General features: G+C 44.1%; 1 protein-coding gene across 1 annotated transcript; it reads left to right on the forward strand.

The window, feature by feature from the left end:
• Positions 1–10,480: 10,480 nt before the first annotated feature.
• Positions 10,481–25,547, forward strand: LOC111959929 (plastin-2). Its single transcript, XM_023981782.2, has 16 exons — positions 10,481–10,629; positions 13,296–13,372; positions 13,559–13,719; positions 13,860–13,989; positions 14,288–14,420; positions 14,523–14,604; positions 14,759–14,924; positions 15,106–15,248; positions 15,354–15,449; positions 18,255–18,450; positions 18,568–18,646; positions 18,735–18,849; positions 24,235–24,368; positions 24,507–24,627; positions 24,790–24,914; positions 25,039–25,547. The coding sequence occupies exons 2-16, from the start codon at positions 13,306–13,308 to the stop codon at positions 25,169–25,171; spliced, it is 1,881 nt and encodes a 626-aa protein (XP_023837550.1). The 5' UTR covers positions 10,481–10,629; positions 13,296–13,305; the 3' UTR covers positions 25,172–25,547.
• Positions 25,548–25,710: the final 163 nt, after the last annotated feature.

Consider the following 25,710-nt stretch of genomic DNA (forward strand, 5'->3'; position numbering starts at 1 on the left):
TGAGGGCTAGCTGTGCCTCAGTGGGCAGGCTGGCATAGCGCAGGCAGGGGTCTGTGAGAGAAAGGGCCATAGTGGCCGAGTGTTGCGGCTCTTGGAGGGAGTTCCGGGTGCAGCTCTTCCAGAAGTAGGGGTGCATGTAATTGTTGGACATCCTGAGCTGTGTGAGGGAGAGGCGCAGGGCACCACAGGGCAGGCCAGGCAACTGGGTCCCCCTACACATTCAGGTACTCCAGAGTCCTGCAGCCAGAGGTGTTCTGGTACAATAATAACACAAGGTGGGTACTATACAAAGGTGTTGAAATGGGTGAGTTACCCCCACACAATGTAAGCTCTTGGGAAAAGCTCTATATTATGGTCTTTGCAACCTTACTGCCTTCGCTGGACTGTACCTGAGTTTTCTGATGCCATTGGTTAGGGATGAGAGAAGGTTGTAGGAGACATCTATAAACTGCAGAGAGGGCAGCCGGTATAGTCTGTAGGTAGGACAAACAGCACAGGACTCAGATCTGGGACACTGACAGACTTCTGACAGCAGGTTAGGTTTATAACACTGTGTATAACAGGTTCCCAACACTGTAGCGCCCCATTGTGGCTCTTACTTAGATGGCAGGGAGGTGTTCTTGCAGAAGGACATGATAAAGGTCTTGAGCCTGGTGAGTCTGTGGATGCCGGTATGAATCTCCTCTATGGGGCAGTCTCTCATCTTCAGCACCTTCAACTGTGTGAGCTCATACACCTGTTTAAAGAGAGTGGGGGAAATACATATTTGGCTATATACATACTTCCCAGAGACATGGAAGTTGTCTTGCCATGGAATTGCAGTACCATTTTGCGACATGCTTTCAGAAGACCCTTTTCAGATAAATAGGCTCTAAAATAAGCCCCCGTAATTCGGTATGACATGCTTGTGGTTTGTCTCAGTTCACAAGGAATCTCACTTCTACTGGGAAGATAGTGAGGTCATTAAAGGACAGGTTAAGATACAGCAGGTTCTGGTCCAGAGGAGCTAGATCAGGAAGCAGGGCGATGATGTGGGCCCGAGAAACACACTGTGAATCCCTCCGTCAAGGTTCAGAGAGAAAGAGAAGCTCTAGCTCACATTTCCTCTTCTATTTCCTGTTATGCTATATTTGAGTGATAGTCGTTTTATTTCCTTTTAATGTTAGGTCGGTCGAACAAAGGATGTTTGTGTTTCTGTCACTCTCTCAATTATGCTGCAAAGCCTCAAAGGCAACAAAGGCATAAGGAATAAATAATAATATATAAATAATTGCCAAAGGACACACACCCACAAAAACATACAGTCAACAACACACAGCACATTCAGGGTGAATGCCTTGCCCCCCTCTTTCAGACAGTCGAGTATGGCCAGCTCAGATGGGCTGATGGCCTCCCCAGAGTGCCTGAACAGGGAGTGGGTCTGCCGAAAGTCCCGGAAGTGCTTGGGCTTCAGAGTTCAGGATCACCTCCATTCCTGCTCAAATGAAAAGTGGATTCATTTTCTACAAGAAATTCTGAGCTTGGCTTGGTACAAACTCATCAAATAAAGCTTTATTTATACAGCACCTTTCAGACAAGGAATGCAACGTAATGTGCTACACAGGAAAATAAAAACTGAAATATTTACAATACAACAAACATGAAAAAAAACAATAACAAATCAAAACTGAACGACTAAAAAGCACCATAAGGAAAGGCACCACTAAAAAAGTGTGTTTTAAGAGGGTTGTTTATGTAGTGTTGGTTATGGTATAGTAAGTGAGAAGGCAAACATGTTCTTGCCTGGGGGTATACGTTTTCCTGCTTCTGAACATATTGTCTTTCCCCTGGTGGTACCCAGATCTCCACAGACCTCTGCTCAGACCTGCAGGTCTCGTCTCCCTGACAGCTCCACCGACACATCTGAGCCTGCACCTCCATACGGATCAATGCTGTCAGTTTTAATCAGATAACACAACAAATACTAAGACACACACAATACGCATGAAGAAACAGTACACCACTGTAACTTACAAAAGCAAGCAGCCTTGTCATACAATACTCACTTAATAATACAATCTGGACTCTAGCCTACTACAATGGCAGGTCATCTTTTAACATATTATATACAGTGTGTTTCACATATGATCTGCCTCTGTGGGATTCTGGTCTTTGCCTCTAGCACTTTCTCAGTGGACTTGGACACTTCAGCTGCTTGGACACTTCAGCCCGCTGCCCTTGGTGCAGTTACATTAGGAAGAACCCAACCAACTTCCTGTAGTTGCAGCGAGACAGGGCCACTTTCTTCAGGCCCTCCAGCAACTGGTGCCCACTGCCGCCATTAGGGTCCCGCAGGAAATCATTGAAGCTAAAGGTAGGGGGAGAAGGGATGCATCTGGGGTCTGTCTTGAGGCGGTTGTGTAGGGGGATTTTAGGGAGGGTGCATGTGTAACAGTATAACTTTAGTCTGTCCCCTCGCCCCGACCCGGGCGCGAACCAGGGACGCTCTGCACACATCAACAACAGTCACCCACGAAGCATCGTTACCCATCGCTCCACAAAAGCCGCGGCCCTTGCAGAGCAAGGGGAACCACTACTTCAAGGTCTCAAAGCGAGTGACGTAACCGATTGAAATGCTATTAGCGCGCACCACCGCTAACTAGCTAGCCATTTCACATCTGTTACACATGGGGGTTAACAGGAGAAGCCCTCGATTATTTTAGGCATCAGCATCATTGGGACTGAGGTCAGGGGAGTGGGGGCCACTCTGAAGGCTGCAGGGTCATAGTCCCAAAGAGGAAGCACATGGCAGCTCGACTCCATCCCCTCTGTGGCACTGTTCTTCAGAGCCTTTTCCCTGTTGATGGCAATGAGTCTATGATTGTACTTGGAGAAAACAAATACAAATGAGTTCACAAGATTCCATGACACTTTTAACAGTTGCATCAAACATAGGCCTAGATTAAGAAAGATACGAATTGTATGCTTCCTGCAGTTCATTTCTGCAGTTATCAAATGCAATGAGACATGCTCAATGAGGGTAAGGTACTTAACTTACCTGAAAATATAGGTGGAGGAAGTGGTTTCACAATGGGGGGAATCTTTTTAGGGGGCAAAGGCCACCGAAGAAGCCTTGCATGTTCTGATGGCATAGCGACTCCACATTGAACATTTTTAATTCCTGGCAAAAAGTAAAGTAGCTAAGTTAACTGTAGACATTTAGAGTAGCATAAATGCCTGACAAACCAATCTACAAATATTTCATGAAGCTGTAAATGGGAGCCAATGGTAGCAGTATGATGGGAATAATATAAAAGTCCTAGAGTTAGGTAGCTAGGTAAGTTAGAGCCATCACCAAAGTCTTTATAGGCTACCTATCCAGTCCCATCAGCATCAAGTGTGTCTGCCCAATATAACCTAAGCTTCATTTACTGGTTAAACGGCCTGTAATCTGTTTTAAGTAGCTAATTAATCAACTGAGGGAGCAAAACTGGCAAGCCTAATGCTGCGTTTATGTGGTAAGCGGTAGACGGCAAACCGGATGCCATTGTTTTCAATGAACATACGATTGTATATGCCGCACAGACAGCTGTGTTAGGTGTTAGGCTATTAGTTGGTTGTGTTGTACTTACCAGTACCCAGTGTTCGCAGGTCCGACATGCCAATCAACCTGCTGTCTGCCAATCACGGGAATGCCTGGAATGTTCTGATGCCGGGCATCCTGGTGGTTGGCGGAGTAGCGTGGAGGGGGGTTGGGCAGGAGGATGGAGCATTGGAAGTTAAGACCAGGATTAGCCATTGTTCTCGCTCTTACGTCTGGCCTTCACAAGAGAAGGTCARGGTTGTTTTATAGGGTATCCTTCATTTATTTGGCGTGGGCTACGGCCAAACAGTAGCCTGTGTGAAGTTGGGTTAATAAACCATAAATTGGTTATCTCAACCCTCTATCTGGATAATTGTTCCTTTATGATCTAGTCAGGACATTACAATATAATCCAATCAGATTTTATTGGTCACATACACATGGTTAGCAGATGTTATTGCGAGAGTAGCAAAATGCTTATGCTTCTAGATCCGACAGTGCAGCAGTATCTAACAGGTAATATGTAACAATTCCACAACAAAACCTAAATACACACAATCTAGTAAAGGAATGGGATAATGGGTCCCGTGTGGCTCAGTTGGTAGAGCATGGCGCTTGCAACGCCAGGGTTGTGGGTTCATTCCCCACGGGGGGACCAGGATGAATATGTATGAACTTTCCAATTTGTAAGTCGCTCTGGATAAGAGCGTCTGCTAAATGACGTAAATGTAAATGTAAATGGATAAGAATACATAAGTATAAAATATATGGATGAGTAGTGACAGTGGCAAAGATGCAATAGATATTAAAGAATAGATAGTGAAGGATACAGTGTCCGCCTCCGCCGAGGTCCACCAAAGCCTCCTCCTCAAACTCTAGCATTCGCCACCCTCCCTGATGAGATGAGACGCGACGAGTGAGCCCACTGAAGTACCTTGGACCATGCCCCAATAGGGGAAAAAAGTCTGTTAGGTTGACAGCTGTCTAGAACTGCCTCCCTACCATGCACCTCCCTCACTACAGTCTCTATACCTCAGGACACCGGCGCGAGGATGAGCGACCTGGGGATGATGGAACCATTGCGCAGCCACAGAACTAAAAAGTCACTCACAAATCTCTGGGAGAAATTAGCAAAACCCCAAAATCACTGGACTTGCTTGACTGTGTTTGGCTGCAGCCAGTTGACCACCGCTTCTACCTTTTGGGAGTCCATCCTTACACAGCCTTGAGACACGATGTATCCTAGGAAGGATATTTGAAGAACGTGAAACTCACTTCTCGGCCATGAACAAGTGATGAGAGAGGAGTCTTTGAAGGACATGTTTAACCATGGACCTGGAGGAGATGAGGATGTCATCCAGGTACACAAACACAAAGAAGTCGCGCAGCACATCATTAACCAGGGCCTGGAAAATGGCGGAAGCATTAGTAAGTCCAAACGGCATGATCCGGTACTAATAATGTCCATTAGGGGTGTTGAACGCTGTCTTCCACTCATCTCCCTGTCTGATGCGCACCAGATTGGATTTACGGAATGCGTACAATTTTGAGAAAGCCGTAGCTCCCTGGAGTCTCTCAAAAGCTGACAACATAAGAGGAAGAGGGTAACGGTTCTTGATGGTAATGTTATTTAAACCCCAGTAATCGATACAGGGACGTAATCCCCCATCCTTCTTCCCAACAAAGAAAAAACCCGCTCCTGCAGGTGAAGTGGACAGCCGAATAAAAATCAGCCGCCAGCCCCTCCTTAAGATAACTTTTCATGGCTGCAGTCTCTGGACCTGAGAGAGAATACATCTCTCCTCTCAGAGGAGTGGTGCAGGGCAGGAGGTCAATGGCACAATTGTAGGACCTGTGAGGAGGTAGTTCGCTGGCCCTTCGTTTGCTGAAGACCTGACCCAGATCCCAGTAATCCCGAGGTACGCAGTAAAGATCAGGCTTGTCATCCCCAGTCGCGGGAACAGGACTCCATTCCAGAACTTTTCCAGAGGGCCAGTCAATTTGAGGATTATGGGTGGAAAGCCACGGATGTCCAAGAACCAGGGGGAGCTCAGGTGATTCCACTAGATGTAACTGTATAAGCTCCACATGGTAATCCAGAACTCGTAGCTGAATAGGCATGGTGAATCGCTTCACCTTCCCCAGACCCTAGGGGTTGACCATCCAGCGCAGTGACCGACAATGGAATGTCCAGTTTAGTGAGAGGCAGCCCTTATTGGCGATCTAACGTGTGATTTAGAAAACAGCCGGTAGCCCCAGAGTCTATGAAAGCAGGAATGTCAAACTGACCATTGTCCCACTAAAGGTTGGCTGGAAGCAAGGTGCGTACCATGTCAGCAGCTGGAGACTGTATCTGACTCGCCGGTATTCTTCCATCTACTGACGAGTCATCCCGTTTCCCGTCAGCTCGGGACAGGAGGCACGGAAATGTCCAGACTGTCCACAGTAAAGACAACGTTGCTCGTTAATCCTGCGCCTTCTCTCCAGAGCAGACAGTCTTGTGCGTCCCAATTGCAGACTCCTCTTAAGCATATGAAGGAGGCCCAGAGCTGAATTGAGAACACTGACGGGGTACAGGACAAGCATACGCAGCATAAGGCAGTGCAAACCAACGAAGAATCGACTCCCTCAGCAGAACCCGAAACACTGGAACCAACAGGTAACTCCTCCGTCCCCTCCCGACAACGTTCCCGAACCCGGTTGTCAATCTGAATGGCCAGAACGATAAGCTCATCCAGAGTGTCCAGAACGATAAGCTCATCCAGAGTGTCAGGGTTGTCCCGGGAAGCCAGTTCATCCTTGAGAACCTCGCTGAGTCTGTTCAGAAAGGCTGAGTGAAGTGCCTCTGTATTCCAACCGCTCTCAGCGGTGAGCATCCGAAAGTCAATGCCGTAATCAATGCCGTAAGACAATGTCTTCAGCCGCGCCTCATGACGACCAATCACAGTTCCATGGTGGGTGAGAGCCGACCGTAAATGGTGGAGCTCAGAGTGTCCCTCGGATGACGGAGAAATCTCTGCTGGATCCATTGTGGCTTAGGTCTACTGTGACAATAATGCTAGTACGAACTCAGACCCAGGCGCAGAGAAACACAGCAGGCAGAAGTAAGGGTAAATCCAGAATATTTACTAAGGTCCTCACAGAAAAAACAGAGAAAGAGCACACTAATTTAAACATGAGACCTAAGCAAAGATCCCTGCCCACAGAAGAACATAAATAGCCAGGCAACAGGTGAACCGAGGGGGCAATCAACCACAGGTGAAACGAATAATAACAATCAGGGTAACCTGGACACTAGAAACAAAGTAAGGGTGCCCTCCAGCAACAACCTAAGGGAGCACACTCAAAAATGAAACAGACACTGTGACAGTTTCCATACATGTTTCATTTTAAAACATGTATCTTACAAAGGAGTTGTTTAATCTAACTTTAATCTATTTATCTGTACATGGAATTGTATTTGGGGTTTTTTTACTCATTTTTTTCTCCTCTTTACAGGAAAATGCCACGGGCACTATCTGATGTGTGGAGACATTTCACTGCAGCTAATGTAGAAGGAAAAGCTGTGTACATTCGCAAATAGTGTGCCAAATCATATGTGAAGAATGCAACAAAGATGCAGAATCATCTTGGCCAAGTAGATAAAGTTTCCTCAGCGCTCACAGCAAGCAACCTCTGACAAAAGTCCCTCTATTTCTATTRGAGGTGAAAATGATGAATCAGACACCTTATCGATAGCAACAGCTCATGGTCCTCCTGGAATCAGAAGTTTTTTGACTCAATGGAGGAATGTAGTCAGAGAAATGCTGATGAATGTCTTGCTCAAGCTATGTATGCAACTGGTTCACCTCTGATGCTCACAGGCAATGTGTATTGGAAGAGATTTCTGAATGTTCTTCCCCCAGCATACATCCCTCCAACCAGACATGCATTATCTACTCATTTTCTAGATGCGGAGTTCAACAGAGCTCAAGTGAAGGTCAAGCAAATCATAGAGAAAGCAGACTGTATTGAAATCATCTCTGATGGGTGGTTGTATGTTCTTGGCCAAGGAATAATTAACTACATCATCTCCACCCCTCAACCAGTATTCTACAAGAGCACAGACACAAGGGACAACAGACACACTGGTCTCTATATTGCAGATGAGCTGAAGGCAGATATCAATAACCTTGGACAACAGAAGGTATTTGCACTGCTGACAGACAATGCTGCGAACATGAAGGCTGCTTGCTCTAAAGTGGAGGAGTCCTACCCTCACATCACACCCATTGGCTGTGCTGCTCATGCATTGAATCTGCTCCTCAAGGACATCATGGCACTGAAAACAATGGATACACTCTACAAGAGAGCCAAGGAAATGGTTAGGTATYTGAAGYGTCATCAAGMTATAGCAGCAATCTACCTCACCAAGCAAAGTGAGAAGAATAAGAGCACCACATTGAACTTGCCCAGCAACACTTGTTGGGCTGGTGTTGTCATCATGTTTGACAGTCTCCTGGAGGGGAAGGAGTCTCTCCAAGAAATGGCCATATCACAGTCTGCCGATATGGACAGCCCCATCAAATCAAACTTTATTTGCCACATGCGCCGAATACAACAAGTGTAGACTTTACCATGAAATACTTACAAGCCCTTAACCAACAGTGCAGTTCAAGAAGAAAATATTTACCAAGTAGGCTAAAATAAAAAGTAATAATAAAAAGTAACACAATAAGAATAACAATAACGAGGCTATATACAGGGGACACCGGTACCGAGTCAGTGTGCAGGGGTACAGGCTAGTTGAGGTAATCTGTACATGTAGGTGGGGGGAGTCAATGTAAATTGTCCGGTAGGGATTTTTCTGAATTTTTCAGCAGTCTAATGGCTTGGGGGTAGAAGCTGTTGAGGAGCCTTTTGGTCCAAGACTTGGCGCTCTGGTACCGCTTGCCATGCGGTAGCAGAGAAAACAGTCTATAACTTGGGTGACTGGAGTCTCTGACAATTTTATGGCCTTTCCTCTGACACCGCCTATTATATAGGTCCTGGATGGCAGGAAGCTTGGCCCCAGTGATGTACTTGGCCGTTCGCACTACCCTCTGTAGCACCTTACGATCATATGCCGAGCAGTTGCCATACCAGGCGGTGATGCAACCGGTCAGGATGCTCTCGATGGTGCAGCTGTAGAACCTTTTGAGGATCTGGGGGCCCATGCCAAATCTTTTCAGTCTCCTGAGGGGATCCAAGAGGATCCTCCTGGATGATGTATTTTGGGAGAGAGTGGTAAGCAGCCTGAAATTCCTGAAACCTATAGCAGTAGCCATTGCACAAATTGAGGGAGACAATGCCATCCTGTCTGATGTTCAGACTCTGCTTGCAGATGTAAGTATCATGACACAAGGCGAGGCCCAGATGCAGACACAGGAGGCAGATGGTTGGAGTCTTACCATGTTTATTAATCCAAAAGGAGTAAGCAAGAGAATGGTTGCGGACAGGCAAAAGGTCAAAACCAGATCAGAGTCCAGGAGGTACAGAGTGGCAGACAGGCTCATGGTCAAGGCAGGCAGAAAGGTCAGGCAGGCAGTCGTGCCAACATATCTCATCAGCCACCTGGTGGAAGGGACTTTGTGGATCTGAGGCTCTTTTCCCTGTTGCCTCCATAATCCTCCAAATCCCACCAACCACAGCCGCCTCAGAGCACAACTGGTCCTTATTTGGGAACACTCACACCAAAGCACGGAATAGGCTGACTAATACAAGGGTTGAAAAATTGGTGGCCATCAGGGTAAATTTTAGGCTCTTTAAGCCTGACAATGAGCCATCCTCAACAGGGTTGGAAAGTGACAGCCTCAGAGTCCAAGATGAGATGAGGCCTCAGAGTCCAAGAGGTTCAAGAGGTGGACATTGAGGAGGTCCAGGGAGAAGACATGGAAGCCTGAAAGGAAGACAACCAAGCTTTAGTTTCCAGACTATCATTAGTACAGATGTATGTTGAAAATGTTTTTGGGAGATGCAATGGATCATTGGGGATCATTCAATATTCCCTTTCTTTTGTTGTTCAGTGAAATCATCCCATGTGAAGAGTCAACTCATTTAATTAAAGTTCAATTCGTAACTAAATCGTTTTTTAAATTTCTATTGGAAGGATAAAAATGTGCAATTATGTCTACTTATGATAAGGTTTATATTTCTGTCTCCATATGATATTGTAAATATATCCAATGCAAAAAACATCTACATTTGAATGGTATTAATATACATTTGCATATATTTTTGTTAATTCTCATATATTCCCACAGAAAGTTTCCACCTCTGAATATTCCCCAAAATGCACAACCCTAGTTGTCACTAAAGTCATCATAAAATACATTACTAGACTGAATAGAACATACACAATATGATGTATTGTTGTCTCTACCTTCTTGACCTTTGTGCTGTTGACTTTGCCCAATAATGTTTGTACCATGTTTTTGTGCTGCTACCATGTTGTGTTGCTACCATGTTGTTGTCATGTTGTGTTGCTACCATGCTGTGTTGTCATGTGTTGATGCCTTGTTATGTTGTTGTCTTAGGTCTCTCTTTATGTAGTGTTGTGTCTCTCTTGTTGTGATGTGTGTTTTGTCTTATATTTATATTGTATTTTTTTTATTTTTTTTTTAATCCCAGGCCCCGTCCGCGCAGGAGGCCTTTTGCCTTTTGGGAGGCCGTCATTGTAAATAAGAATTTGTTCTTAACTGACTTGCCTAGTTAAATAAAGGTTAAATAAAACAAATTTWAAAAAACAAATACACAAACCTACACAAACACAAAACTGAGTAGAATATTATTGCCAGATTGATCACTTTGATAGGCCCGTGGCAGACAGCAGATTGCCATATAAAGACATTCCTCTTTGTGAAGTTGTGTTGGTTCGCGTGTCACTTCCTTCCTCGTTTATTTGAATAGATTCATTGTCGCTTGACTTCTGAGGGAGAGACAGTGCACTGCCTGCCTGTCAAGCAGTGAGAGCAGCAGACACACTGAAGGAAGGAAAGTGACACAGACAGACTCACAGACAGATCCGCCAGTCAACTCACCTCCCTCAGGTAATTCAATCTCCTGACCTAGGGGCCTCTCAGTGTCACTGTGTTCCTCTGCATGTGTCGTTATTACGTTGAATCTACTGGGAAAATGGTCTGTGACTGCACGTTGATTCTGATGAGGATGAATGATGATGATGCATTTCTGTTGCTTTAACAGTCCATAAGGGTTCACAGATAGTCCTGTGAGTGTTAATAGATCGTGTCGTCCTGGAATCTGAGGGCAGCATGTGTAGGAGACATGCTGATCAATGCGTAGCATTGCCATGTCTTGACTGTAAAGTCAGCAGACTATGGTGACAGAGAGCAGAAGTAAACCATTGCACAGTGATTAAACAGGAAGTACGTTGGGATGTGGTTAGCCTTGCTGCAGCTACTGAAAAGTATTCTAACATGTGAAAGCTAACAGTAACTCAGATATAAATTTACATTTTCTAAATGTTTCCAACATATCTTCACTATTCATCGAATAACATGTGCATCAGCATATGGAATTGGCTGACACGTGAATTTGTAATCTTTTGAACTCACACTGCTGTAGCCATTAGAAAATGATGAACAAAATATAATATATATTTTGGCTTTCAATTGTGCTTGAAGAATCCATAACACACACTACACTTAAAGGAATGTGCCTTTGAATACAAAACAATTGAGAGAAACCGAGGAAGCACAATTGATTGCTGTATAAAGATTACTTTGAGTGACAGATTGGCTTTGATAAATGTCCACATCATAATATTGTTCCAATAAACCTCTCTTCCTATATATAATCCATGCAAATGTACCTTACTGTTTGATTATTTTCTTACTACATAATGAATAAGCTGTTTGTTTAAAAGAGAACAAGATTTACATGTGAAATCTGCGGTACCATGATTGATGTTTGTGGGTATATCAGTTTTATTTCCATAAAGGCCCTTGATGATTTTAGTGTCTGAGTCCACAGGTAATCATTGATGACAGATGAGGGTTTTAGGGATTTCAAATCAAGTAACTGGATTTGCCTCATGAAAGATAATGCCCCTCATGATCAAAATGCAAAGACAAATTTTACTTCATCATCAAAAAGTAAAGTCTGGGTAAATGTCGGCCCTAAAAAGACAATAATATCCTATTGTTAGATTAGTGAACACCACAGTGTCATTGTGTCATCCAGTGTGTGGTTTACTGAATCATCAGAGAGTGTCTCACTGCTGATTGAAATGAAATGCTTGCAAAGTGACAAAGCTGGTCATTTTGAAACATGGTGTGAAAATACATCAGTTTCGCTTCTGTTTCTGACCTCTATAGCAATGGTGGGAGAAAGGTAACAAAACCCGGATCTCCTTGTTCTTACTTATTTTAGAATTTAGAAGTGTGCTACTGGGCCTCACGAGTGGCTCAGCAGTCTAAGGCAGTGCTAGAGGTGTCACTACAGACCTGGATTCGATCCCGGACTGTATCACAACTGGCCGTGATCGGGAGTCCCATAGGGCGGCGCACAATTGGCCCAGTGTCGTCCGGGTTTGGCTGGGGGGCTTTACGTCCCTCATCGCACTCTAGCGACTTGTGTTGCGGGCCGGGCGCCTGCAGGCCGACCTCGGTCATCAGGTGAACAGTGTTTCCTCCGACACATTGGTGCGGCTGGCTTCCGGGTTAAGCAGGCGTGTGTTATGAAGCGCGGTTTGGTGGCTCGTGTTTCGGAGGACGCATGACTCGACCTTCGCCTCCTGAGCCCGTTGGGGAGTTGCAGCGATGAGACAAGATTGAAATTGGGGAGAAAAAGGGGGTAAAAATATAAAAATACAAAAAATTCAATAATAAAGAAGTGGGCTACTACAGTACATACATTGTTGAATATAGACGAATAATGGTCTCTAGACCCTTCTCCATACTATAGGTTTAGAAAACCATAGATGTAATCTCTAGGAGCCACTCAGGTTTGTTCTGATGAGGTGGGTGACAATGGAAAGAGACATTTGTTACTCATCCCCAAACATCACACCTCGGAGGCAAGCAGAGCAGGCCTAGTTTAAAGTGGGTCTCTGTATCTAACGTGACCTTATATCTCTCGCTGTGTCTGTGGTTTACAGCCGTAGAGCTCTCGATGAAGCCACACAGTGAAATGGCAGCCATTCTTCCTGTCTGTTATCACTATAGCAACCTGTACTCCACTCTCAACTCAGACTGAGGCCTAGAATGTATACTTAGTCCTAAGGCAGATGAGGAAGAATTCAGAGGACTTTCCGATAAACACATACTCACGCACAAACTTTGAGTTGGTCTGGCTAACCCCACAGAATGTCACAAGACAAACTTCTCTGAATTGCATAATAGATTAGTCTCCCTATTTCACACAAGTTTTAAGCAATATCCTCATGATGACTTTGTATGTGTGTTGTTGGGGATACTTGGAAATGCTAGTTTTGTGATAATGACTTGCAGTTCCAAAGGGGTGTAATAAAGACACATGAATGGTGTGAATTACCTCACCAGAAAAAGTATAAAGCAGCTCACTAGAAGCAGGATACTTTAGAACGAAATAGACATCAGAGCCCAGAACCACTGGGTACAGCAAATCACATTTTGTAGCAATTATCACAGTGACAACATGCAGAAAGTTCCTCCTTGTTGAGTATGTTCAGTATTGTATGGGTTTATAAAGTTGAAGTTGTGTTTGATGGTTTCAGATCCCACAAAATGGCTGCTCCACCACAGATTTCTCAAGATGAGTTGGAAGAACTGAGAGAAGCCTTTGCGAAGATCGGTGAGAACCTGACAGGGAGCCTGAACAAACTCCAATCCTGATTCCCCCATACTAAGATGGAAACTGAAACATAGTTGATAAATCATAGAATCACTTCACTCTCTCTTTTATTCTGGGTCACTGACTCATTATGCATTCAACAAGGCTACATTTTACATGACCTTTGATTTATCCATCCTGTTCCAGATGTGGACTCTCATGGCCACATTGGCACAGAAGAGCTCAATGACCTGTTCAAAGCTGCCAACCTGCCATTGCCGGGATACAAAGTCAGAGAGATCATCCAGGATCTCACCAAGACAGGAGACCTGCATGACGGCAAAGTCACCTTCGACGAGTTTGCTAATGTAAGTTCAGAGGTCAAGAGGTTAAAATCAATAGCATTTACAAAAGGTCAATGTCAAAGAACAGCAGAACATAGCTTAATACATTTTCACATGACACCAGAGATACATGGTCTCCTCTCACCATTTTTCCTTTCACTAAGGTGGTCCATGGACTGAAGAGTACAGAAGTTGCTAAGACCTTCAAGAAAGCCATCAACAAGAAGGAGGGCATCTATGCCGTAGCAGGAACTTCAGAGCAGTCCAGCTCAGGCACACAGCACTCCTACTCAGGTGACTGCCCCTACTTGTTTCACTGAATGAGAATGCCCCCAAGCTACCTATTTGAGTCACTCTCTAGATATATCTGTAGCCAATATGACACAGGAAGCACTAATCATTCAAATGAGACATACAGAACCACATCTATCTCTATGTCTGGAACAATCCATAAGTACAACAACTCTTCCTGGTCTGTGAAGTCACATAGCTGAACGTCTCTGATTGGCTAATGTATATAAATATTTCCCATAAGTACAAATACTGTATATTGTGCATTCACCCCCATACCCACACCTTTCTCCACTGACAGAGGAGGAGAAGGTGGCTTTTGTGAACTGGGTGAATAAGGCCTTGGAGAAAGACCCAGACTGCAAGCATGTCCTCCCCATGGACCCCACCACCAACGATCTGTTCACCGCTGTCGGAGATGGGATCGTTTTATGGTACTTTCTAACTGGTCTCATAGACTTACTTTAGAGTAAAAACCAATCCCTATGGCAATATTCCATTGATATCTAACTATGCATCTCTCCTTCACCTGGTAGTAAGATGATCAACCAGTCTGTTCCGGACACCATCGATGAAAGAACCATCAACAAGAAGAAGCTCACACCCTTCACCATCCAGGTAACCTTTTAAAGACATTACTGTAACACCACATGACTATCACAGGACAGCAGCTTTGTATAACCCATTGACACAGTAGTTTATTTTCTTTGTCATTATATACACTATGTCATACACATCTACAGTATGCTGTGTGTGTGCTGTGCTCTAACAGGAGAATCTGAACCTGGCTCTGAACTCTGCGTCGGCCATTGGCTGCCACGTGGTGAACATCGGAGCAGAGGACCTGAAGGAAGGCAGACAGCATCTGGTCCTGGGCCTGCTCTGGCAAGTCATCAAGATCGGTTTGTTTGCTGACATCGAGATCAGCAGGAATGAAGGTGTGTGTGTGTTAAATGTTTATTTGAATATGGGCTTTCAATATGTATGTGTGTTTTATAACTTTTTAACAGAAGGGTGTCTATATCTACACTACTGTACATCACTTGATCTCTGTAGCCTTGTTTGAATGTATGTGTGTGTATAATAATATCAATGGTGTGTGTGTGTGTGTGTGTGCAGCTCTGATAGCCCTGCTGAGGGATGGGGAGAGCCTGGAGGACCTGATGAAGCTGTCCCCAGAGGAGCTGCTGCTGCGCTGGGCCAACTATCACCTGGAGGAGGCCGGCTGCTCCAAGATCAACAACTTCAGCTCTGACATAAAGGTGGGTCACACACGCTATGTCGGATCTGGATTGTCATATGACTGTGTCGCTCCTGGATCTTCCTGTGCATTTGTGATTGTATTAATATTCTGTTTTGCATTACAGGATTCCAAGGCCTACTACAACATCCTGAACCAAGTGGCCCCTAAGGGAGATGAGGAGGGAATCCCTCCTATTGCCATCGACATTTCAGGGATAAGGGTACATGCTCTTCCTACACTAGAAACATCAACCATTGAAGGTGCAATATTTCCGCCATTTCCTGGTTGCTAAAATCCGAATAGTTCGCCAAATGTATGTGACAATACAAGCAATGTATAGTGTAGAGCAGGTATTCCCGATCTGGGGTACGCGTACCCCCAGGGGTACGGGCAATGCCATCGGGGGGACACCAAATAAAAATGTGATTCGCATTTAAAAATGTTGCCTCGTTTCACTGCCAAAAAGAAAATTAAACCATCTAGTGTTCAGTTCACACAATGTCAAATACAGGTAGCCTCGTAAAATATTTAACATCCAATCACAATAACCGTTACTCTCTCGTGTGAAACCTTCACTCTTGTGCAGACATTTAGAAACAAAATTACAATTTGAAAAATAAGCAACGGGAGTTTTTTGAGCGAGAATAAAGACGACTTTCGAGTAGTAAGACATAATATATAAAAGCAACAGATACCATTAATAATAAGAGGCTAGAAGCGTCTTATATGGTGAGCTACCGAGTGGCTAGGACAGGCAAGCCCCATACTATTGTGGAGGACTTAATTCTTCCTGCTGCTGCGGATATGGCTGGGACAATGCTGGGGGAAAAGGCCAAAAAAAACTATACAGAAAATGGCTTCATCAAACAACACTGTATAACGACACATCAGTGACATGGCAGGAGATGTTTAGAAACAATTACTGCTTCGCATACAAGCCAGTGAATTATATGCTTTACAGCTGGATTAGTCAACAGACTTGGCGGGCCTGGCTCCTGGTATATGTCCTTTACATTTATGGGGGGCCAATTAAGGAAGACATCCTCTTCTGCAAACAACTGTAAACCAGGACAACAGGAGACAATATTTTTTAAGTACTAGACAGCTTTGTGACATCAAATGGACTTGGGTGGTCAAGATGTGTTGGTATCTGTACTGATGGCGGAAAAGCCATGACAGTGAGACATAGTGGAGAAGTAATGCGCGTGCAAGCAGTTGCTCCCGATGCCACTTCAGTACACTGCAGCATCCACCGAGAGGCTCTTGCTGCCAAGGGAATGCCTGACAGCTTGAAAGACATTTTGGACAATACAGTAAAAATTGTTAACTTTGTTAAAGCAAGGCCCCTGAACTCTCGTGTATTTTCTGCACTATGCAATGATATGGGCAGTGACCATGTAACGCTTTCACAACATACAGAGGTGCGCTGGTTCTCAAGGGGCAAAGTATTGACACGTTTTTTTGAATTGAGAGACGGGCTTAAAGTTTTCTTTACTMACCATCATTTTCACTTGCTTGTATAATGACGAGTTTCTCACACAACTGACCTATCTGGGTGATTTTCTTTCTCGCCTGAATGATCTGAATCTTCAATTACAGGGACTCTCTGCAACTATATTCAATGTGCGGGACAAAATTGAGGCTATGATTAAGAAGTTGGAGCTCTTTTGTCTGCATTAACAAAGACAACACATACTGTAGGTCTTGCCATCATGGCATGATTTTTTTTTGTGTGCAAATGAACTCAAGCTTACGGACAATGTCAAATGTCAAATGCGAAGCACCTGAGTGAGCTGGGTGCGCAATTACGCAGGTACTTACCGAAACGGACGACACAAACAACTGGATTCATTATCCCTTTCATGCCCTGCCTCCAGATCACTTACCGATACCACTTACCGATTTTGAAATGTCGGATCGAAATTCATCGAAATTGCAACAAGCGGTTCTGTGAAAATTTWATTTAATCAGAAGCCACTGCCAGATTTCTGGATAGGGCTAAAAAACTGGATTRGTTATCCCTTTCATGATARATTATCCCTTTCATGCCCAGCCTCCAGTCCACTTACCGATATCTGAACAAGAGAGCCTCATCAAAATTGCAACAAGCGGTTCTGTGATAATTGAATTTACTCAGAGTATCCTGCCTTGGCAAATCGCGCTGTTAAGACCCTGATGCCCTTTGCAACCACTGTACCCATGTGAGAGTGGATTCTCGGCCCTCTCTAGCATGAAACTAAATACAGACTGTGTGTGGAAAATGATTTAATACTGAGACTTTCTCCAACACAACCCAACATTGCAGAGTTAATATTCTATGAACAAATAAGGTTTTATATGTAAGATGGCTAAATAAAGAGCAAAATTATTGATTATTATGATTTGTGCCCTGGTCCTATAAGAGCTCTTTGTCACTTCCCATGAGCCGTGTTGTGACAAAAACACTAATTCTTATGTTTAATAAATGTATCGTATAGTGTGTGTGTGGCAGGCTTACAATAATGGCAAAAAACTACATTTGAGAGTGCGCTGGCCCTGGTGCTAGAAGGGGGTACGCAGCTGGAGGTTGAACGTTCGAAGGGGTACGGGACTATAAAAAGTTTGGGAACCACTGGTGTAGAGAATCATTGTACCATCTAAACCGCTGTGAAGTATTTTTTCAATAACAAAGAATATTGTGTTTTCAGCTGTTTGAAGCTTGGTGTACAAAACTGAAAATAAAAGACTCAGAAACTAAACTTAAGAACGGGAACCATAGAAATAGTGCACTTAGAACACTTACCCCTTCTTAGACTTGCTATCAATGAGAATGATACATCTATTACTAACATTTCTATGTGAATTTGGTCGGGTCACCCAAAAAGTTACATGTTGCAGCTTTAAATTTAGGTTTCAGCCAACCTGATCAACAGACAGTGTTGTTCTTCTAGCCACCTAGGTTAAAAATGCCTGCTAAATTGACCATATTATCAATGAGTGATACATCAGATGTTGCTGTTAAAGATCTCCCTACCCCCCCTTGCAGGAGAAAGAGGACATAAAGAGAGCAGAGTGCATGTTGGAGCAGGCTGACCGTCTGGGCTGCCGGCAGTTCGTCACGGCAACCGACGTGGTCCGCGGCAACCCTAAGCTGAACTTAGCATACATTGCCAACCTGTTCAACAAGTACCCTGCCCTGAAGAAGCCTGAGAACCAGGACATTGACTGGAGCTCCATCGAGGGTCAGTTTTGGGACCAGACCATAACCCAGTTCCTGAGCATCCCCTCTTCCTGATTATAATATAAACCATATATACAAGGCCTAAACCAGTGTGTAATGCTGTCTCGGCCACTTCCAGGTGAAACCAGAGAGGAGCGCACCTTCAGGAACTGGATGAACTCACTGGGGGTCAACCCTCGTGTCAACCACCTCTATGTGTAAGTACAGGTCACTCCATCTTATTACACACAATTTCCAATCATTTGGAAACCGCACTCATTTAAAGTGTGTGTGCATGTTTTACAGGGACATAGATGATGCTTTGGTCATCTTCCAGCTCTATGAGAAGATCAATGTGCCAGTGGATTGGGACAGAGTAAACAAACCCCCTTACTCCAAACTGGGCAGCAACATGAAGAAGGTGAGACTAGGAACAATACGAGTTCTCCCAAAGTGCGATCATGATTAAAACGATCAATTGTACGTTTTTTTTTTACAGTTTTTTTACATTCAAACATTGGAGCCAACATGGGCCAGCATCCCTGTGGAACGCTTTTGGAACAGCTTGTAGAGTCCATGCCTAGACACATTGAGTCTGTTCTGAGGTTTATTTGCTCATATAATGTCTGTTATGACCAAATATACTTTTTTAAAGAATGTCTTCGGTGAGGTAATTGGTATTACCAAGAATAAATATCAATACTTTGGGAGCCATGCCATTCTGAAGAGGTTTATTCTACCTGTAAGATTTTAGATGTTTTTTTAACCTTTATTTAACTAGGCAAGTCAGTTAAAAATCTTATTTTACAATGACGGCCTACCAACCTCCCCTAACCCGGACGACGCTGGGCAATAGTGCACCGCCCTATGGGACTCCCGATCACGATTTGAGTATTCTGAAAATATTTTTAGCAAGGGGGGCATTGAGTTTTCAATATTGGCCAGGTATATCAGGAGATCATCTGCAAATCAGTTTAGTTGATATTACCAATGCTGATACATGTTACATTTGGGTCCTGTCTAATTCGTTCGGCAAGCAGTTCAACTGCCAGTGCAAACAGGAGGGAGGAAAGAGGACATCCTGTCTTGTGCATTTTTCTAAAGCAATTTCAGCAATTCATGTATTGTTTGTGTATATTTTTGCATAAGGACATTTATATATATATTTTTTAATTTATTGACGATTTCAGCTGGAAAGTTGAACGCTTCCAAAGTTTTGAATAGAAAAGTCCATTCAAGACAGATGAAAAGCCTTTTCGGCATCAACAGCCATTATTGATCGTTCCAAGATGGCGTAGCAGTCAGATGTCTTTGTCCTCGTCTTGTATATATCTTTGTCCTCGTCTTGTATATATCTTTTTATATATATTTTTTCTTCGCATATATTTTTTAAATATTTTTTATATTTTTCTTAACCTCAACTTCAACATACTCTCCTGCAACCCGCCTCACCCAATGTGGTATGGATCTGCTATTTTCTTTACTTTTGAACCGGATCCCCCAACAGATGCTAGCCAGCTAACTAGCTAGTAGTCAGCCAGCCACTGCTAGCGGTCATCAGCTAACCTTTAGCCAACAACTCTTGCCAGTCTGCACAGCGTGATTCAAACCAGAGCAAATCMGACTTATTTTTCTCCATATCTCCGGATTCCTACCGCAAGCTCTGAACCTTCTCACCTGGATCATCTCAGCTAGCTAGCTGCTATCCGAGTGGCCACTCCTGGCTAATGTCTCTGTCCCGAAGCAAGAACTAATTAGCCTGGAGCTAGCCTTTGCTAGGCCCATCTCTCGGCTAGCCGACAGCCACTCCTTGGGCTACAATACCTATTTTGCCAATTGGCCTGGACCCCTTTAACTGCCAACACGGAGCCCCGCCGATCCATCACGACTGGACTACCGACGTAATCTGCCCGAGGGGGGTTTTCAACTGGCTCCTCCGTCGCAACGTTCCCTGAATACCCATCTGCTAGCCGCAGCCCGCTAGCTGTCTAGAGCATATCGGACTGTTAGCTGAAGAGGCCCATCGGACAAATTCTTTGGCCACAATACCTATTTTGCCAATTGGTCTGGACCCTTTCACCACACGGAGCCCTGCTGATCCTTCACGACTGGTCTGCCGACGTAACAGCATGAGGGGGCTATAACAGACTTCTTCCGTCGCGACGTCCCTCAAAAGTCCTTCTGCTAGCTAGCTAGGGCCGGCCCGCTAGCTGTCTGAATCGCCGTGTCTCCAGCCCACCGAACTACTAACTGGACCCCTATGATCACTCGGCTACGCATGCCTCTCCCTAATGTCAATATGCCTTGTCCATTACTGTTTTGGATAGTGATTATTGCCTTATTTCACTGTAGAGCCTCTAGCCTTGCGCAATACGCCTTAGCTAACCCTTTAGTTCCACCTCCCACACATGCAGTGACCTCACCTGGTTTAAATTATGTTTCTAGAGACAATATCTCTCTCATCGTCACTCAATGCATAGGTTTACCTCCACTGTATTCACATCCTACCATACCTTTGTCTGTACATTATGCCTTGAATCTATTCTACCATGCCCAGAAACCTGCTCCTTTAACTCTCTGTTCCGAACGTACTAGACGATCAATTCTTATAGGTTTTAGCCATACCCTTATCCTACTCCTCTTCTGTTCCTCTGGTGATGTAGAGGTTAAACCAGGCCCTGCAGTGCCTAGCTCCACTCCCATTCCCCAGGCGCTCTCATTTGTTGACTTCTGTAACCATAAAAGCCTTGGTTTCATGCATGTTAACATTAGAAGCCTCCTCCCTAAGTTTGTTTTATTCACTGCTTTAGCACACTCTGCCAACCCGGATGTCATAGCCGTGTCTGAATCCTGGCTCAGGAAGACCACCAAAAACCCTGAAATTTCCATCCCTACTATAACATTTTCCCGACAAGATAGAACTGCCAAAGGGGGCGGAGTTGCAATCTACTGCAGAGATAGACAGAACTCTGCAGGCTAACTATCCAGGTCTGTGCCCAAACAATTTGAGCTTCTACTTTTAAAACTCCACCTTTCTAGAAACAAGTCTCTCACCATTGCCGCTTGCTATAGACCACCTTCTGCCCCCAGCTGTGCCCTGGACACCATATGTGAATTGATTGCCCCCAATCTATCTTCAGAGCTCATGCTGTTAGGTGACCTAAACTGGGACATGCTTAACACCCCGGCCATCCTACAATCTAAGCTTGATGCCCTCAATCTCACACAAATTATCAATGAACCTACCAGGTACAACCCCAAATCCGTAAACACGGGCACCCTCATAGATATCATCCTAACCAACCTGCCCTCCAAATACACCTCTGCTGTCCTCAACCAGGATCTCAGCAATTACTGCCTCATTGCCTGCATCCGTAATGGGTCTGCGGTCAAATGACCACCCCTCATCACTGTCAAACACTCCCTAAAACACTTCAGCGAGCAGGCCTTTCTAATCGACCTGGCCCGGGTATCCTGGAAGGATATTGACCTCATTCCGTCAGAGGATGCCTGGATATTCTTTAAAAGTGCTTTCCTCACCATCTTAAATAAGCATGCCCCATTCAAAAAATGTAGAACCAGGAACAGATATAGCCCTTGGTTCACTCTAGACCTGACTGCCCTTGACCAGCACAAAAACATCCTGAGGRGCTCTGTAATAGCATCGAATAGCCCCCGCGATATGCAACTTTTCAGGGAAGTTTGGAACCAATATTCACAGGCAGTTAGGAAAACAAAGGCTAGCTTTTTCAAACAAATTTACATCCTGTAGCACAAACTCAAAAGTTCTGGGACACTGTAAAGTCCATGGAGAATAAGAGCACCTCTTCCCAGCTGCCCACTGCACTGAGGCTAGGAAACACTGTCACCACCGATAAATCCGCGATAATTGAGAATTTCAATAAGCATTTTTCWACGGCTGGCCATGCTTTCCACCCGGCTACCCCTACCCCGGTCAACAGCCCTGCTCCCCCCACAGCAACTTGCCCAAGCCTCCCCCATTTCTCCTTCACCCAAATCCAGATAGCTGATGTTCTGAAAGAGGTGCAAAATCTAGACCCCTACAAATCAGCCGGGCTAGGCAATCTGGACCCTCTCTTTCTAAAATGATCCGCCGAAATTGTTGCAACCCCTATTACTAGCTTGTTCAACCTCTCTTTCGTATTGTCTGAGATCCCCAAAGATTGGAAAGCTGCCGTGGTCATCCCCCTCTTCAAAGGGGAGACACTCTAGACCCAAACTGCTACAGACCTATATCTATCCTACCCTGCCTTTCTAAGGTCTTCAAAATCCAAGTTAACATGCAGATCACCGACCATTTCGAATCCCACCGTACCTTCTCCACTATGCAATCTGGTTTCCGAGCTGGTCATGGGTGCACCTCAGCCACGCTCAAGGTCCTAAACGATATGAAAACCGCCATTGATAAGAGACAATACTGTGTAGCTGTATTCATCGACCTGGCCAAGGCTTTCGACTCTGTCAATCACCACATTCTTATCGGCAGACTCAACAGCCTTGGTTTGTGAAATGACTGTCTCGTTGGTTCACCAACTACTTCTCAGACAGAGTTCAGTGTGTCAAATCGGAGGGCCTGTTGTCCGGACCTCTGGCAGTCTCTATGGGGGTGCCACAGGGTTCAATTCTCGGGCTGACTCTTTTCTCTGTATACATCAATGATGTCGCTCTTGCTACTGGTGATTCTCTGATCCACCTCTACGCAGACGACACCATTCTGTATACTTCTGGCCCTTCTTTGGACACTGTTAACTAACCTCCAGACGAGCTTCAATGCCATACAATTCTCCTTCCGTGACCTCCAACTGCTCTTAAATGCAAGTAAAACTAAATGCATGCTCTTCAACCGATCGCTGCCCAGACCTGCCCGTAGTGATGCTGGGCGGTTCTGACTTAGAATATGTGGACAACTACAAATACCTAGGTGTCTGGTTAGACTGTAAACTCTCCTTCCAGACTCACATTAAGCATCTCCAATCCAAAATTGCCAATGATTGGAACGAATTGCAAAAATCACTGAAGCTGGAGACTCATATCTCCCTAACTAACTTTAAGCACCAYCTGTCAGAGCAGCTTACAGATCCCTGCCCCTGTACATAGCCCATCTGTAAATAGCCCATCCAACTATCTCATCCCCATACTGTTATTTTATTTTGCTCCATTACACCCCAGTATTTCTACTTGCACACGCATCTTCTGCACATCTATCACTCCAGTGTTTAATTGCTATATTGTAATTATTTCACCACTATGGCCTATTTATTGCCTTACCTCCCTTATCCTACCTCATTTGCGCTCACTGTATATAGACTTTTTCTATTGTATTATTGACTGTATGTTTATTTATTCCATGTGTTGTTTGTGTCGCTTTGCTTTATCTTGGCCAGTTCGCAGTTGTAAATGAGAACTTGTTCTCAACAAGCCTACCAGGTTAAATAAAGGTGAAATAAAATAATTATAAATTAAAATAGATAAATCTATATCTTGTTTTTTAGCGTATTGTATTAAACTTTAACATGTTATTGTGTTTGTTTAAGTGTCTAATCTTAATAAACTCTGTTTGATATGGATCAAGTCTGGTAAGACTTTTCCCATTCTATTGCTTATGAGTTTTGTTATTTTTTTGTCACAATTTATTAAACTTACAGGTCTGTAATCAGCAGTGGACTCCAGATTCTCCTGGTTTTAATATAACTGAAACAACAGTCCAACTGTTGTTTTTTCTGATTTTATATAGATTTTCATAGAAGCTTTTCAATTGATTGATTGATTGTTTTGTCTGTGCCAGTTGGAGAACTGTAACTATGCAGTGGAGCTGGGGAAGAAGGAGGCCAAGTTCTCCCTGGTTGGCATCGCTGGACAGGACCTGAATGAAGGCAACAGAAAACTCACCCAYGCCCTGCTGTGGCAGCTGATGAGGAGGTAATGCAACAGAATACTGTTAAAATGCTTCAGATTATATTTTTCCTGTTCCGGTCATGTGATCAGGAAAAACCCCTATGCAGGCCCAATGCATACTCCATAATTCCACATTTAGAAGGATCCATCTCTTTCTCTCAGGTACACACTGAACATTCTGGAGGAGCTTGGTGACGGGCAGAAGGTAAATGACGACACCATCGTCACCTGGGTCAACGATACACTCACACAGGCTGGCAAAGGCACCATCTCTGGATTCAAGGTAGGCTGTACTGAGGTTTAACATTTTCCTGACTGTGGTACCTTTTTTGAAGTTCTAGACTTCATTTAGTCACTAAGCAGTAAAGAAAATACAAATAAATCACACTCCACAGCAATGGCTCAGTGTGTGTGTGTGTGTGTGTGTGTGTCTGTGCCTCTGTAGGATGGGTCCATTGCCACCAGTATGCCAGTCCTGGACCTGATTGATGCCATCCAGCCAGGCTCTATCCGCTATGACCTAATCAAGGTGGAGGACCTGACTGAAGAGGAGAAGCTCAATAATGCCAAGTACGTACTATGTGATGATAATCAAATTTTGGTAATAGCTTGATGAAAGAGAGGAAACGTTCAAGTTAACAGATGTAAAGATATCCCCACTAACACATCTCCTCTTAATCCTACCTGTTGTCAGGTATGCCATCTCCATGGCCAGAAAGATCGGCGCGCGGGTGTACGCCCTGCCTGAGGACCTGGTGGAGGTCAAACCTAAGATGGTGATGACGGTGTTCGCCTGCCTGATGGCCCGGGGCATGAAGAGGGTGTAGGGGTCACGACACCACAGAACACATCACCTGAAGCTATTATCAGCACAACAACCAGAATCAGGGAAAAGAGGATACTAGCTCACTAAGTCAAGACAATTTCAAAAATATAGCTAGTATGTCAAGAAATCAGGGATTCAAAACTCAGGCCTAATATAGCGAAGAGCAGATAAAAATTGATAATACTAGAAATATACCACAAATATCAGAAAGTCAAGCATCTTATTTTTTACACGAGATTAAGCTCTTTCTAACTTTACACTTCTTTAATTGATGCTATTAATGATGTGGTTTTCAATTTTAAATAGAGACCATTTTGCTTTGACTGAAAATAAGGGAAACTGATTATTTTTTTTTGTATTAAAAAATGATGTTGTTACTTGGCTTTGTTCACACGTATTGTAATACACATACTCTACACCTGTAAAATATGAGCAGTCTACTTACAAATAGTTGTTCTGCATTAAGAATCTACTCATGTGATAAACCATCTAGTTCACTTAAAAACAGAGTACACATTCAAAACAGAACCCACCAATCCT

This window comes from Salvelinus sp. IW2-2015, linkage group LG36, assembly GCF_002910315.2.
Source record: "Salvelinus sp. IW2-2015 linkage group LG36, ASM291031v2, whole genome shotgun sequence".
Taxonomy (NCBI): Eukaryota; Metazoa; Chordata; class Actinopteri; order Salmoniformes; family Salmonidae; genus Salvelinus; species Salvelinus sp. IW2-2015.